This window comes from Episyrphus balteatus, chromosome 2 (genome assembly GCF_945859705.1).
Source record: "Episyrphus balteatus chromosome 2, idEpiBalt1.1, whole genome shotgun sequence".
In the NCBI taxonomy this organism is placed as follows: Eukaryota; Metazoa; Arthropoda; class Insecta; order Diptera; family Syrphidae; genus Episyrphus; species Episyrphus balteatus.
This window is the reverse complement of record NC_079135.1, coordinates 97,398,112-97,415,765: the sequence shown is the minus strand read 5'-3', so window position 1 is coordinate 97,415,765 and position 17,654 is coordinate 97,398,112. Positions and strand designations below refer to the sequence as shown.

The 17,654-nt window shown below is 29.0% G+C and overlaps 2 protein-coding genes across 3 annotated transcripts in view; one reads left to right on the top strand and one right to left on the bottom strand.

Annotated features, from left to right (window-relative positions):
* Nucleotides 1-17,654, bottom strand: part of LOC129910365 (L-asparaginase) — a 52,082-nt gene that overhangs the window by 34,066 nt on the left and 362 nt on the right. Inside the window, exon 1 of one of the 2 annotated variants that reach the window (XM_055987718.1) lies at nt 16,975-17,612. The exons of the other annotated variant lie outside the window; for it this stretch is intronic. The gene's annotated coding sequence lies outside the window, so the exon portion shown is untranslated. Of the gene's footprint in view, nt 1-16,974; nt 17,613-17,654 lie in introns of those variants that run through there. 2 annotated transcript variants of the gene reach the window in all.
* On the top strand, nt 10,721-12,463 carry LOC129909599 (uncharacterized). The gene has a single exon (XM_055986673.1). The coding sequence runs from the start codon at nt 10,721-10,723 to the stop codon at nt 12,461-12,463; it is 1,743 nt and encodes a 580-aa protein (XP_055842648.1).

Here is a 17,654-nt window from a genome sequence, read left to right as displayed (position 1 = left end):
TATTATATTTAAAATGTCAAATATGTAAAGAAAACCATAATAAAATACATTAAACAAAACTTTTACGTGTTTTGTAATTTTATATACTATTTATCTATTTAGAAATATCTTATTTGTAATAAACCATTCAATAAACTGCCTTATAAAGCTTCAGATTTGTTTCTCCTAGAAACAAAAGTATACTTTTCTTATAGTTTTTGATGTGTTGAGTTAGAATCCGAAGTCAAAAAAATTCTATAAGATATTCGCATTAAAGTATCACAAAATCAAGTTTTTTATTAGAAAGTCTCAATAAAAACTACTATATCTCACAAACCAGAGCTGACCGAAATTTTTTGAGTTCGGATTCAAAATCAGCACACTAAAGTCCATTAGAAAAGTATATTTTTGTTCAATAGAGAAAGATATATTAATTTTTAGAGATAAGTTTTTTTTATGATAAGATATGCCAAACCTACTAAACTTACTTAAATTAAGATATCTCGGAGAAGAAAAGAGATATTGAGAAGATTGAAACTGAATTTGAAAGAAAAAAATAAGTTCTTTTATAAACCGTAACAATTTTAAATGAAAAAAATTACATTATGCCAAAATATTTCTTCGAAAACAGCAAAAAAATGGATTTTTAAGATTTTCTAACGGGAATATCTAAAATACGTGACGTGCTAGATCAATTCTGACTTCGGATTTGGATTCGGAATCAGCATACAAAAATCCTTTAGAAAAGTATAGTTTTATTTAAAGGAGGATTTCCTTGCAGACCAGTAATATCAGCCAAAAATGCTCTATAAAATGTGTTTTATGATATTTAAAATGTTAAAACAACATTTTTATTATCAGGATGATATTATAAATGTCACATTTTGGAAATTTTTTTTTGATATTTTATTATCATTTTTTCATATCAATTTCTCATTCCAAATTATTGAAAAATATTAAATAAAAAATTCTTAATGTGTACTAATTTAAAGGCGCTTTGTGTTTTTTCGAAGTAAAATGTATGATTTACTGAGAAAATTTGATCGGCACTAAGATTTTACTTCACATAGTTTGGGAGAAAATAACAAAACAATTATATCACCTAATAGAGCAAGTAAAAATATGTTTTATCAGCATTTTTCTCAATATTTTTGAGGTTATGAAAAACAAAATTTAACAATACAAAATTTGTAGATCTACAAAAATTACATATATTTTATTTTTTTTCGATAAGTCTATTCTTGTCATAAATTGTAATAAACCTCGTTTACACAACCACACCCCCTACATCTAATATTTTTATTTACCTGTGTAAAAATAGAAATTTATTAAAAGACAAAAAAAATATCATGGCTACCGCACCGCCGCCGTTTGGCGGAAAATTTCGCCGCACCACTACCGCAGCATAGCCGCACGTTTTCATTTTATACGGACAATTTCGCCGCGAACGTGGTGCGGTGAAATGAAAATGTTTTGATCATGGTGCGGACGTTGCGGCAGTCAAAAAGCCGTGTGGCGGTGCTGTAGCATAGGAATTCCATTTTACTCGGGGAAACAGTTCTTTTTTTAATTAAAGACACAAAAAACTACATTTATAAATGTTCTTTAACAAAAGAAAAAATTTGGGAAAAAACGTAATCAGCAGACAATAATTACACAATTTTGTTTATATTTTTTTAATTGAACAAGTCTAGTTATGCCGACTTTTACGAGTCGATTTTAGCCTGACGATATGTCGCACGGCTAAAGTAGGATTTTACTATGGGGTCTGTCACTTTAGTTCCTGTGGCAAAAATCGACTCGTGAAAAGTCGACTAATTAGTGGAGTAACTAAAGCTCCAAAATTGGCAATATTAGGGAACCCGGCCGAACAGCTTAGATTTTGATGATCTTTTTTTTTCAAACGTCGGTAATTAAAAATACTTTAAAGTCTATAGATTAAAAATTGCCGGTGTTGCCATTTTGATTTTTTAAATTTAATTGAAGATTTTTATGAACAAAAACTAATTTTTTTCAAAAATTTTTCTTAAATTTCATAAATTATTTGATGCCAAAAGATTGTCTAGGAAATTCAAGGAAAAAAAATATACGGGAGTGAGGGACAATCTTCCATAGTTCAAGCGATAGATGCAATTTTCTTATTAATTGACTTCAAACACAAAAAAAAATATTTGAACACAACGGCAACACCTACAATATTCAAATATACATTTTTTAAAAGCTAGAAGCTTAGTCATATATATAAAATTAAAATTAAGTTAATTGAATGAACGGCTTTTGAAAGAATGGTAATTGAACTCAGATTTTTGAAAAAAAAAAATTATTGAAAAAATTTTAACATGTCGTTTTTTAAACTTGGTCGTAATATAAAATGCATTTATTTTCAAATTTTTTTGGCCGCATTATTACGGTTTATGAAAAAAATTAAAAAGTATTTCATTTTCGAAGAACTTTTTTTAATAAAAGCTAAAAAAAAAAAAATGTAACTTTTTTTTTTTAAAGTTCAACATCTAAAATTATTTTGTATTCATTTAATAACCCTTACTGTTGAAAGTTAAATATCAAAAATTTAAAGTTCCTATTTACCACAGTCTTTGAGGAAATTAATTATTTCAATGCAAAAATTCAGTTATAAAAAAAAAAAACATTGAAATTGAAGTATTTTTTCATTTTTTTTTTTCAAAGTGTGATATATTTTACCTTTTTTGCTTCGAAATTCAACTGATAATATTTATGGCCAAAATTTTTTTTTTTAAATAAATTCATATTTTATTAGAAAAAGTTTGGAAAAAAGTCATTTTAAATTTTTCTAATAACATTTTTTTTTTAATTCTGAGTTTGAGGACCATTTTTTCAAAAAGTCTTGATTAAATTTAGTGGATTTAAATTTAAGAGATAAGAATGAGCTTCTGGCTTTTTAAAAATGTATTTTAAAATATTGTAGGTGTTGCCGTTGTTTTCAAAATATTTTTTTTGTGTTTGAGGTCAGAATGTTAGAAAATTGCATTTATCGCTTTTATATATTTTCCTTAAATTTAAGCAAAAAAAATGGTTTTGTTAAAAAAAGTTTAATTTTTATTTAAAAAAAAAAAACAATTCGGTCACACCGGCAATTTTTAATCTATAGACTTTAAAGTATTTTTAATTACCTACGTTTGAAAAAAAAATCGTCAAAATCAGAGCTGTTCGGTCGGGTTCCCTAATAATTTGCTTTAGTTACTCTAGGTACTAAATCTATGTGTTCAAGTTTTTGATTTCCATATTTTCGTTACTTTTTGTTTCGATCGAAAAATATTTGAACGCTTTGTATTGCCTTAAAAATGTATTAGTTTCTCATGTTTTTTAACTTAATTTCAATTAAATTATCTTTTTTAAATGCCTGCAATTAATCATTCGAATATAAAAAATTGCATACTTTAAACCCAGCAATTAGGTCCACTAAGTGATTAATAGTGCATTTATATAGTACAAGCGTAGCTACTCGCATCAATCCCAATTAAAACAAGTAAACGATTAAAGAGCATTTATTTTCAAGAACAATTCAAACAAAATAAGCTAATACAATTCTGCAAAATATTTCTCCAATAAATATTACCACTGCCGATGTCCAACCAATAGCCAATAAATTCCAACAAAACATTAAATGTCGCACAGTTAAAGCAACATTCACCGGTACATCCACATTTTCCCATTTCGCATCCAATTCATCTATCCCAGAATGACCAGCTTGATAAACAACATCACGATCCCATTTATCTATCAAACCCGTCTCTCTCACATGAAAAATAAAATCATCTAAAATCTCCATAAAAGGTGAATGTTGAATCATCAAAAATCCAATAACATATCCCAATAAACTATCGCGTGTCATATGAAATAAAGGTTTTGCAAATAATCCTTGCATTTTAATTAGAAATTCATTTGTATCCGAACCCAAGGCATAGGCAAAACTTGTATTTTTCATTGAATACAATTCTCTAAGATATGTTTTTGAGTCGACTTCTGTAACAATATTTTCAAAGCCAGCTGGATACAAACCAGAATTAAAAATAGCTCCCCAAACAAAATTCACCATCATAACTTTGACATTATTGTCGATTAGATCTTGTAGAGTCTCGAATTGTTTGACATTGATGTAAACTGTCAAAAATGACGTAAACGAAATGACATAAAAATTCACCAAAATAAACGCCAAAAGAAAAACTTGAACATGTAGCCGATATGCAATTGTAACGGGTCTTTCTCGTGGTAGACCAATCAGAGCTAAAAACATCTGACTAAAACTGTGCCACAAATTGACAGGCATGTTTGTACTAAATTTTAGTACCACATCCATCAAGACGAGGTAAACTAAAAAAATCAATATTATTATCCACACAGTTGGAGAAAACGGTCTCTTGAAATACTCATTTGGATTTACATATCCATTTAGCGGCACCATCACTGACATCCTTAAGACTTTCACAGGATAACTGCAATCGATTCCTTCACTTTTTCCATAAACATTCATGCTAATGTCAATTCGATTTTGGAGAGTTGCATTTATAATTTTCGGCATAAACATGTCGGAAGAATTGTTAATTATAATTTCGTTATAAGTTGCGTTATGTCTTTTAATGAAGGCTAAGAACATTTGACCATAACATCCTCCAATTTTGCGTTGTCCATCTTTCGTTGTGTACCAAAAGGTTCGGGGTATATTTCTCTCCACAGTTGTTCGAAAACTGAAGCCGTTGAGATCTTTAAGCGGGTGAGGAAGTTTGACTTCGAATTCGACAAGATGAATTCGATTATCAGAATATGGAAAATATGCATAAACTGTGTCATTAAATATCCCAAATATCCTTGTAAATTTGTTCTCTTCAAAGAATTCGAAGTAATCGTGTAGTTTTTCGAAATTGTTCAAAGAAATTATGACGAATTTTCGAACTCGAAGCTTTAGAATGAATTTAAGTAACCAAGATCGTGTAATTTTTGAATCTAAAAGTGAACCTTGTACCACAAGTATTAAAATGTAAGGTATTTCCATGTATTCTTCAGACATTGAATCGACTATTAACACTTGAATGTTTGAATGTCCTTCAACGAAAGTTCTCAAAAACTCATTATCAATTTCAATAAAACATACTACTTCCACTTCACTTTCAAGATGAATTTTCTCAATAAGTCTATTTAATTGAAAATTGTTATTTCCAAAAATATTAACAAACGATAGAAAGTGTAATAGAGCCTTAAGTAGGAACATTTTTAAAATGAAGAGACTTTCGATTAATTGACAGTGGAAGAACTTTCCTTTTCATGTTGAAAAATCAGCAAATAAGATTTCTTCGTTGTTGTCACGCAAATAGTGACCTAGGCTATTAAAAAATATAATTGATTTGCAAAAACAAATAAGATTATAACAATATGTAAACAGATAATTGCGATGTCCTGGCAGAATTATAATTACTGGTAAGGTTTAATCTGTTGCAAGAATCAAGTCTGTGGTGGTCGGTCTGTAGTATCCTCACTGTCAGTGGAAATCCCTACAATATTTAATGAGACAAAATGTCAGACGTTGTAATTGTTAGCCACAACAATATAATACATAATTGTTAAGTAATTAAAAAGAAAATACAAAATTTGAATGGTATCAACATGAAATTTCATGTGTACCTATTTCTTTCGAATGCAGTATAATTATTAAAAGTAGAAGAGGTTATGAAAAAAATTGTGTTTTTGTGTTTTATGGTCGAATGAGTTCTTATATCTTGCACCTATCTTCTTCAAGGCAATGATAATGATTTTTAAGAGTTAATATAAATCTTGTGTTGTGACATATTATTTATAATAAAAGTATTCACTGCAGCTATTCGTAATGTGAAGCAAATCAAAGCATACAATTTAGCTTATGAATATGAACTGAAGAAATATTGATTCAAGCGTTTGGGGACTCCCTCCAAAAATTCTTGTTTACTTGCATTGAGTGTAGTTTATGAATTCCAGCCTTAGTCGTCAAAGAGTTGTATTCTTTATTGTGAATCATTTCGCCCGAAAGGATGGTTTTAGTATTGGTTTTTTTTTTTTAAATTGCTTCGGACGATTTTGAAAATATTCAAAAATTTAATATTTTGTTATAATTTTTGAACAACAACAACATCTTGAAGGTGCTACCACCAAGTATTTATGGCTAGAGTTACAGTACTGTTTCACGGATGCCAATCCGATCATCAGACTCCTTTTTTTCCATTTTGTGTGTGGTGCTTGGTCTAGTTCTTCATAAAAAGAATAATATCAAAGCAAAAAAAAAAAAAAAATGCCAAATTCTGTGCAAGGTTTGACTCCACTAATTTCTCTCATTGGTGATCCAAAAGTTTTTCGATAAAAATTGACATTTGTACTAAAAAAAATGTTCACCATAAAATTCTATGGGATCGTATTTACTTTAACTCGTTATATCTCCGAATGTCCGAATTCACTTTTTCTGACTTGGTTCACTTCAGTTCTTAGCCCTACATATAGGAGTTATTCGTTCTAAGCAATATTAAAAGAAAACAAAAAAAAAACAACTTTCAAAATTGAAGAAAATCTATCCATTGGTTTAAGCAGTGGAAATGTGAACAGATGGACGCACAGAAGCACCGTCTGACGGACGACATCGATAACGAAAACTACTTTTTTAATTTCTACAGCGTAATTCGTAATGTTGCTTTTAATTATACCTATTCTCAAACATTTTCTTTTTGATACGAAATTAAAACTTTGCTTAGAAAAATACATATCAAAACCTTTCTGAAGTGTCAAAATATCTTTGATGCCGGGTACAAAGGGTTTAAGTCAAAAATTTTTTTAAACTGTATGGTACTAAGGGCGTAAGTTCACTTAACTATTTTGTTTTTGCATTCATTTTTAATTTTTAAATAAAAAAATTGATCCTAAAGAGTTAAGTCAAGAGGAATAAGAAAAAAAAAACGAAAAGCGATTTTTCTATACTGTGCCTACGTTCTGTAACTCTCGCATCGAGAAATTTGTCGCATGAAACACGCAAATCGGAACAAAAATAATGTGAATCGACACAAAAATCATTTTCTCACATTCGTTTGTTTCTATAAACAAAATTTTCTCGCCTTGAAACATTTATGAATCAAAATGCTTGACAATCTGGAAAAATGTGAATAAAACTGTGTCTGTAAGAAAATTATCGAGATAATTTCTCGACTGAACTGCCAAAATTACTCACAAGCAAAAAGGATGCGAGAAAGTAAGATATTTGAAAAAAATTGATAATCATGCATTAAATGTGAGATTTTACTTCTGAAAAAGTGTTCACGGTAATTAAATTTTGTATCACTTAAATTTTTAAAATAAAAAAAAAAGAATATTAAAGAAAAAAAAAAAGAAAAATTTACATGCCACAACTGTGACTTGAACTCGGTACCCTCCACTCGCTGACCGACTGCTCTAACTTCGGACTACCGAGCCTTGGGATATTTATTGTAAAACTATGTCTATATGACCTTTGATGGCCAAAGCTACAAATATTTTCACTTTTTTTGACAGTTTCCAATAATTCCAATGGAATAAAAAATGTACAGGGTTACTTCTCACATCGAGATACAGACACAGGTTATTTTTCCAAATAGAGAAACGTATGGAATTTTTGTTTCAAAATTTTTCGATGCGAGAAGTTCTCGACTAAGTTACAGAACATAGGCACTGTATTATATTATTTCAAAAAGAATTTTCACATTTGGTAATTAATCACATTAATATTTCCAAACTTTCTTTTATAAATTAAACCTTGTTATCAATGAAAACAAAGATTTTTCTTGACTTAACACCTTTGGACCAATTTTATTTTTGAAGACTAAATGGCTCTAAAGTGTTAAGTCAACAAAATTTTTTTTTTAAACGGTCATTTTCTGGTCAACAGCATATGGATATTAAAATAGATCTTAAAAATGATGTTTCTGCATCATTACTTTTTAAAAATAGTAATATTCAGATTTACAAACAAAAATTGAAACTTTAATTTCATTTTCCTCAAAACTACATTTTCTGACTTAACACCTTTGTACCCGGCGCCAAAAAAACGGGTTATCGTAATTAAATGAAATAAATTTTGTTATTTAGTATAAACAAGGCTAAATATTTTCATAAATATTTTTATGTCGAAGTTCCAAACTTAGATTAAGGTACTTCCCACACTGGTGGCTGTTCATGATCAACAGATCTCCACAGGTGTTTTGAGGTATTTCGCAAGTTTTTTTAATTTAACATTGTGTAGCTTGTAGCGAATGTACAGATATGTGTGATATACCAAATGAAAGGTTACATCATTAGGATGATCAATAAAGTTAAATCAAATTTGTATTTGCTTTAGATCAAAAGATAGAACCTGTTGAATAATAAAACTTTAATTTACCGTTATCTCAAAATTGCACAGATATAGTCCTGTCTATTATCGATCTACAACATAAATTTCATTTATTTATCTGTTGAAGAAAAAAAGATAAAAATAAAAAACGGTTAAAAAAGGTCAAAAAAATTGGGACAAAAAACTTGTTTTTCCCGTTATTCGGTCAAAACCATTTTGAAATACCAATTTTTTGCCCATGTATGAGCACAGTCATAGACTACATGTTCCATAAGCTTTAAATTTTTGAATGCTACAAAAAATAAAAAACTCACCTAAAAATACACCAAAATAAATAGGTGTTTTTTCAAAAATTCATATTTCAAAACGCAGAGACTTAAAAAAAAATCCGTATCAGACCCCTAACTTTTTTTGATTATCTTTCGAATGACGTTTTTCAAACTGTCAAAAAAAAAATTCCCCTACCTATAATCACTACTTTGTCAAAGATCTACCTCATGTTTTAGTTTTAGAAAACCGTTAATACCTTAGTTTTGAAATTTTTTAGAATTTTTTCAATACCATTGTCAGTCTTGCAATAAATTTATCTATTGATTTTAAAAAAAAATAAACTCTTTACATTGTCGCGTTTAGAAAATAGCCAATTTTTTGAAATGTTGTTTTACCCCTCTTTTAATCTATTAAAAGATAAAATTTTTTTAAATCCTTCAAATGTATTATTTAACTTTAGATTATTATCTTTCAAATAAGCTATAGAAGATTTTTGTATATCTGCGAGAGTGAAACGGGAGAAAATGGCGTCACTTTTTTGTGGTGGCTGCCATGGTTCATCGATTTATAAGACGTTATCACGTCAAAAAGTCATTTTTTCATAACTTTAAAAAAAAAAGTGTTTTAATTTCTTTGTTTTTCAAAGTATAATCTATATTTTGTTTGAGAATATTGTTTTCTAACCCTTCAGTTGCTTTTTAAGTAGTCCCAAAAACAATAAACTGTACTTAGACCAAAATTTTTAAATTTTTTGTTATATGTTTTTTATTTTTTTTTTTTCATTATTTTTTCTATCAATATCAAGTTAGAAAACAAGAATTTCTATAATAACACAACATGTGTAATATGTATTGAAATTCTTTGTACGTACAGATTACTGAGCTTTTTACGTGCTCTTGTCTATCATCTTTATGTCGTGTTTGATTAAAATCTTTTTGAATTCATAATTTCTATATTACCCATATAATATCTAATCAAAAATATTAACTTCCAATAGGTACTCAAACCTATCAAAATTAATGGAACAATAGTACAATGACATTAAACATCACGTGGTTCAGCATTTGGAACGCACATAAATCAATTGAATTAATATAAAATATATTACATATTCTATTTTATTCTGTTTCCACACCATGAACATTCAAAGTTCAAAGCAAATCCATATTTGCCAGGGTCGTTCTCATGTTTTCTCTTTCGTTCAATAGTTATCAATAAATATAACTTTTAAGTCAAAAAAATTCAAGAATTTATTTCTGAGATCAGGAGAAGATATAATTAGTTCCTTTTAAAGAACTGGAAAAAGTTTTTCAAGTTATAAGCTTTGCAACGTTTTGTAATATGAGATCCTTTAGGAGAAAAAAAAAATTAACTGAGTTTAAAAATTTAACTGAGTTTTAGTTTTTCAACAAATTATTGGGTATAGTTTATGTAAAGGTAATAATTTTATAAAATGTATGCAGAGCGAAAAACAATAGAAATATAAAATTTTAGGCTCAAGATAACGAGACTTCTTATATCCTATAACTAGCTTAGAAACAAGACGCTTTCACCAACACCTCATATGTGAAAAGATGATAGGTGGTTTAAAAGTTATGAGGGAACATACACCTACACAACCCATAAAAGTTTCAAGATTCATACACAATAATCTTCTACGAGCATTATTTAGGTGTAAAGGGTTAAAAAGGACTCCAAAAGTGTAAAAGAGGTTGTTAGGGTGCAGTTATTAAATTAGAGAACAATAACCTTTTGGTGCTATTGAAGGCCTTTCTGTAAAGGTTATGTGATAATTGCTAAAAATAAATAGAATTATTTTAACACAACACGAATAAACTCCGTCATACATGAATTAGAAGAAAAAAAAAATTCACACTACATCTCCAGCCCTGCACAAAAATCCCAACCAAAGTAACTAAGCTTCTATACAACTTTGTTTACATATCAGATCGGGGATGTGCATTAAGAAATAACTAATCTATACAAAAATTACACACCAAAAGCCCATAATTATTTTAAGTAAATAATAATTGTGGAAAAAAAAATATCATTCGATTCCCCCATCTTTGTCAGGTGACAACTTGCTACCAAATATTTGATCAAATTATTAATAAAATGTACTTCGTCAATTGTATAGTAGTTGTAGTAGTCCTTTTGTTGTCTTCAATTGTTTTCAATGTTTTGTGTGCAAATAGTTTTCAATTAACTGAATTTGTTAAAAGGATTTTTGAAGAAAGTAGTGATTCAACTAGTGTTTGTTTTATTGGAATTAGTGATGATTATGATTATGATTTTTTGACATTTTTCATGGAAGAACATTTTGAAATTCCTATTATTATTCTTACAAATTCATCAGATCTTTTGAAGGATAAAAATTTAATATTGGATAATTCAATTGTTGTTCTAAGGACACTCAGAAAGGATAATCAAATTGTTCAAATATTGGATTCATTTATTGGGCGTCTTCGAGTTCGAAAATTTGTCATAATTTCTACAAGTACTTTGGAAAATCTTCAAGAATGGTTCCAGTACTTTCAGGATACAAAATTTACAAGGATATTTGGAATTGTTGGCAATGCTTGCTATGCATTCCTTCCATATGCTGATAATCAAATTCAAAAAATCGTCCTTGATAAGGAATTTATATTGCCTGATGCTATGAAGGATCTTAATGGCTTGGTAATTCGTACATCACTTCAGCGAGATATTCCTCGATCTTTTCCATATCCTTGTCAGCAAGAAAAACGATGCGTCGGGGGAAGTTATGGTCAAGTTTTTGTTAATTTTTTAAAACGACACAATGCAAGTTATCAGGAAATCACTATCAGCAATTCAACAAGACTCACCATTCCGAATGTGATAAATGCAACAATAAGCAACACAATTGACTTTAGTATGAATGTATTCACCCCGACACCAGGACTTGACTACAGTTATCCTGTAAAATATGTCTCTTGGAATATTTTAGTTCCAATAAATGGCTACGTTGATCCTAATCAATACTTTATAAAGCCATTTTCCTTTTTGGTATGGGTTTTGATTGGAGTAAGTTTTATCTACATCATTTTTATGGAGGTCCTTAAGGATATTTTTTTGAAAATTCCTCCAGACATATGGAATTCATTCAGTCGAACAATGTTGGCAATGTTAAATTTATCCTCTGAGAAACCTATAACATCGGATTATTGTATTCATATTCAGGTCCTTTTTTTATATTTTATCCTTGGCAAACTCTACAATATTTATGTGACATCATTTTTAACAATTTTCATAAGGATCAAACAATTCGACACAATTCAAGAGTTAATTGATAATAATGTGAGTGTAATGATTCCATACTACGAATGGGCATTGATATCGGATGATGATTTGCATCCTGAAGGATTTGAAAAAATTGTTGCTTCCGTTGATTACCCAACTTATATTACAGAAATGAATTCAATGAGAAATATAAGTTATGCCTATGGAGTTGGTTCGGATCGTGGAGAATTTTTAATAGGAATGCAGACATATTTTGCCAATCCATTATTTCATCCAACTCGTGATGGTTTAGTGGAATTGCATTTGGGATTTTTGCTAGAACTTCATTCGCCATTTACAGAAATATTGAGTACTTTTATTATTGATGTTATGGCAACTGGATTGATTGGGAAATGGGATAATGATGCTATTGTTCAAGGAATTAAAGCTGGATTTGAAGTGGATAAGACTGGTGAACATCCAACGAAATTACCAATACCTTTGACGTTGAATCATTTGTTATTTGCTTGGAATTGTTTAGTTATTGGATGGATTTGTTCAGTGATAATATTTTTTGGAGAGATTTTTAAATATTTTTTTGAAAGGGAAAATAATTAAGTTTATATGAAGGCAGCATCACTGCGCGTATGCAAAAGCAATAAAATAATTAAGTTTTGTTAAAAATTTTTCAATAAAAAAGAAATAACTTTCAAAATGAATTCTGAAAAATGTATTTATTTATAAATCAAATTTTAATATTGCTCTAGTTGGAATCAATGCAAAAATTTGTTTGTTTTATTTTTCAAAACTTTGAATTTCAGAGATGTTTTTGAGGAGAGTTTGATTTCGGACTTCATTTACTCTACTTAAAGGCCTACATTAAATCATGATCATATCGTAGACACACACTTTAAACCACGAATCTGCAAAATTGTAGTTTTGAGAAAAACAGCTTCAATGTTTTGAATAAATGACGCAAAAATCTGACAAGCTAAAATCTCAGAAAATGCAGATTTTGGCTTTGTGCCGACGAGTATACGATTCGCTACATAAATCAAACTCGAAATAAAATTTTTTTATTTTATAAAAGATGCATATTTTTTTTCTATGACAATATAACAGTTTTGACATTTTGTGTCATAATTTAAGTATATAAAATAAACCCAAATCTTAAATTAAACTAAGTTTAATCTTAGCCGTGTTTCGGTAATAAATCTATCACACAGCCAAACAAAAAAATCTTTGCTGGAAAATTTAAACTTTGGAACTTAGGTATCAACACAGCTATTAAAAATAAAAGAGAAAAAAAGACTCAAACCAACGACTAGGGTTACCATTCGTCCCCCTTTTAGGATAACTATCCCCCATTTACATCTCAAGAACTAATATGACCCTCATAACTGAATATGTGGAAGTGGGACGCAATGTCTCCTTTTTTAAGTATCCGTAGCTTATTTTTATTTTAGAGAAAAAATTTGTTTTCCACTACAGATTAAAAAAAAAAAATATTTATTGCAAAAAAATTGCATTAGAAAAAAAAAATTTATTGCAACTGAAAAATATATGCATTGAAAATAAAATTTGTATAGCAAATAAAAATACATTTTTTTAATTGAAAATATAATGTACTGCAAATAAATAATTTTCTGCATTGAAAAAAAAAAAATTCAATGAAAAATTTGTGCATTAAATATTTTATTTTTAATACTAGTCGAATTTGTTACAATTTATAATAACATTTTTATAATTTCAATAATGAAGATGCGGCAACACTGTACTCTGCATCTCAAATTTTATATTTTTAATAGGTACGCTTTTATTAGCTTCGCTTGTAACTAACTAACAATGTAATAAAATCTTGGAACTAATTTTTTTTATACTTATCGTATCGAACTGAAACTTTATACATATGTCGTCGCCCTAGTATTAAAGTGCCGTATACCATAAATCATTTTTACATTTTTGGGAAATCGCATTCAAATTTTCGGGAGATTATTGCGGACCGCTGGCATTTTTTGATTTTTTAGTATATGTACCTAGGTATGTACAAAATGAGTTTGCCGTATACGCCATGAAAATCAGAAGTTTCTTTTATTCATACACGTACGTCAAAAAAAAAAAAACATAATCGCATCAAGACGTACGTCAAAACAATTCACAAAATACAAAAACTTGATGTTTACGTCAAACAATACGTGAATATCTCAGCAACGAAAAAAGATAGAAAAAAACCGATAACAGATTTGAAAAGAGTACCCTCGAAAACTAGAAGTTCCTAGTTTAAAAAATGCAATTTGGCATATATACGTAGTTCAGATGACAACACAATACTTTGGAAGTCCGGACTCTGGGGAGGCGCACTGGGACGTCGAAACATAAGATAAGACTACAAAGTAAAAAATAATATAAATATATAGTTTAAAAAAACTAAAAGTACGCTTTTATCGCGCACTAAAAACTATAAAATAATTTAATTGACTTATTGGAAATGGTTAGATGAAAAAGCGTAGAGCGCATTTTTTGCTGCTTGTATTTTTATAAAGTTTAAGCAAAGCGCTCGACGCTTTTTGATCTTACCATTTCCAATAATTCAATTAAATTATTTTATAGTTTTTAGTGCGCGATAATAGCGTACTTTTAGTTTTTTTTAACTATGTATTATATTTATGTTTAAACGATGAATACTTTGAACCACTATCATTTTATTAAACAATGCAATCTTCATCACTCATATACAAATGTAATTTAAGTTCTTGTTAACAAAAAATTGAAAACACTAGCAATGCAATTATCGAAAACCAGATTAAAGCAACATTTTTTTTTAAGGTTTTCTCTTCAACTAGTAAGTCGGTTAAGTAAATTTAACTTAGTGCGAAAACAACAAAATAAAAAATGTTTGAAAAGGGAACATATTGCAACTAAAATTGGTATGTAACAAGATTTGGACCTGGCCTCGTCTGTAGAATGCGGCCAAAGCATTTAACCCTCTACTGCATGAATTAATATTAGCGGACAAAAAAATTAAAAAATGCTTTACATGGGTTCTTTGGGTTGTTTCAAAACGGTTTTCATTAAAAAAATTTGTTTAAATTAATTTGTTTAAAAAAATTGTTTATAAACCAAATTTGGCTTCGTGTGCATTAAGGGGTAAGAAATTTTACTAATTTTATTTGTTCAGATTATGTAAAGAATACAATTAAAATTTTCAAAAGATAAATATTTTTATCATTTAAAAACAAAATAAAGTAAAATAAATACATTGCATTACAAAAGGTTAAGAATTAATTCAAATTTGGTTCATTTTAAGCCATGGAACCGAGAAAAGCTATTTGTTTTTTCCGTTATATATATTTTTTCTGGTTCACATTCTTTCCACTGTCGAAGTAAGTCTTCCTCCAACATTTTTACCCACTCCCAGATCTTACAAAAACTAAAAACTAATAAAATGATAAAAAAATATTATAAGTGAGCCCCCTCCCCCTAAAATTTTTGTGGTTACGCCACTGGAAATGGGGTTAACATGAGAAAAATGTCTCTAAAAGCGAAGGGGCTCCATTTCTGAAGTAAAACATAGCTTCCAAGCAAAATAATAATGTAAAGGAACAAAATTTTCCAACAAAAAAATTTAACAAATTGTGTAGATTTACAACCCCTTAATGCATACGAAGCCAAATATGGCTTCCGTACTTTTTGCCCTCCCAAGACCAGGCCAATAATTTTTTTTCAACCAAAATTGGTTCATAGCATACACAATTAGACATACCTACGATCAAAAATAAATTTTTAATTCCACTTTACTTACCAAACAAACGCAGTAATTAACACTTAAAGTATGAATATATTCTAAACTTTCGATTTCAATGCACACGGCTGATCGACTCACCAGTGATCATAAAACACATTTTTATTTTGTGCCAGACACACGAAAAAACTATGTCTATGGGTGCTCAGAAACACAAAGTAGGGGATTTTATTGAATCTTTAACATTTTTTTGTGACAGAGAAGAGAAAAGTGCTTCGTATGCAGTAGAGTGTTAAATGAAAACTTATATGGGTAGTTGGGAAAAATATTGGTATGTCGCACAGTTGTGCTTTTTGGTGTCAAAAATCATTCCCACGGCCACTTATTGACAAAAAGTAATACAATTGGGTAAACTGATGGATAATTCTAAAATAAGGCTTTATTAATATACCTGAAATAAATTTGCAAATTTACAGATTTATTTATCAAACAGTTTTTCTGTTCAGTTTTGCAGTTTTCAATTTCTTAATTCTAATTGTATTTTAACCGATTCCGTTTATTAACTTTAATTTACTGTGCAAACAGCATCGATTTCATAACTGATTTCATAATTTCAAGAAATTCATACATGAACAATGCAAAATCATGACTGGTGATATGCGGCAACACTGTAGGTACTCTGCCAAAATATAATTTTGTATCTTTGTAATAATAATAAACTACCACAAAAATGATAAAACATAATCAGATAATCACTAACCCTGTGCTGTGCATACTGACCGGCCGGCCTGCCCGGAAATAAAGACGAATTCTGGAATTTTAATTGCTGTGCTATTCCAGTCCAGATACCAAAGAAAGAGTCAAGACTGAAGAGAGCGAAACTAATTTTTATGTTGAGATTATGTTGAAGCAGTGTTCTGCGCATCTCTTAATAAATTTTCCCACTACAGATTTTAAAATACCCCCTTTACCTTATCCTTTAGGACTTCATTATCCAGGAAAAAAGATGAATACGGCCGGACTAAAATTTTAAGTAAAAGAACTTGCCTTTTCTTTACTTAACTGCTGTAATCGAAAAATTCCTAGAAACATATTTTTTGAATTTGAAAGAGGCAATTCCCCATGAATTATTAACACTACTCATTTATCATTAATTAAAAACTTATGCTCTTAAATTGAAAATAAACATTTTCCACTTTTTTTGTCATGTTGGAAAGCCACCCATGTGCTATATGACACATAACAGTGAATGGAATAACACGAAGTTGTAAAATGTAAATTTAAGAGGTTATCAGCTGAAGTTGTTGTACTTTGCTGACTACGTAATTCATGGAATAATTTCATGACCAAAACAAAAAAGTATTTCTGACTGATACAAAAAACTCACATAGTCCGAGCAGATGGGTTGTATGAAATGGATTTGACAGCGGGTTAAATTTTTTGATTATTTTTTTATTTGAATTAAAAATCCAAATATTAAAAGTGCTTTATTAATGTTTTGAAACTCCACATTAGAACACCAAATATGTTCATCTGTTCCTTCATAACTTCGAAACTACGTAACATAGCTTCACAATTTACGTATTGTTGAAAGTGTATTATTTGTTCACTCGTTATAGGCTATTCGAGTTCACATTTAGTTCATTATCGCGCCTTCTATTGGTTCATGAACTCAAACAATTTGCTTTCAATGTTACAAAAAAGTTAAAAATAATAGCGCAAAATTTTAAACGATTGATTGAATAAAATGTTAAAGCCAGTTTATTTATTTCTTAAGTTAAAAATTAATCTGCTTTTTTACTCAGTAACTTATTAAAATATCTTAAGCATTTTACTAAATCGCTTAAAATTTTTACCAATCATTTTTGCTACTAACTGACAGTCCATTCACTTTACCAAGAGAAATCCCTGTTTTCATTTTAAAATTATAACTCTTTAAACAAATTGAGTAAATTTATTTTGTTATTTTAAACTTCACATCTTGGACTTTAACAAAATAAAAAAAAAATATTTTTAAACTACAGTCGTTTTAATCACTTTGTTTTCCTCTAACTTGCATTTCTTCGA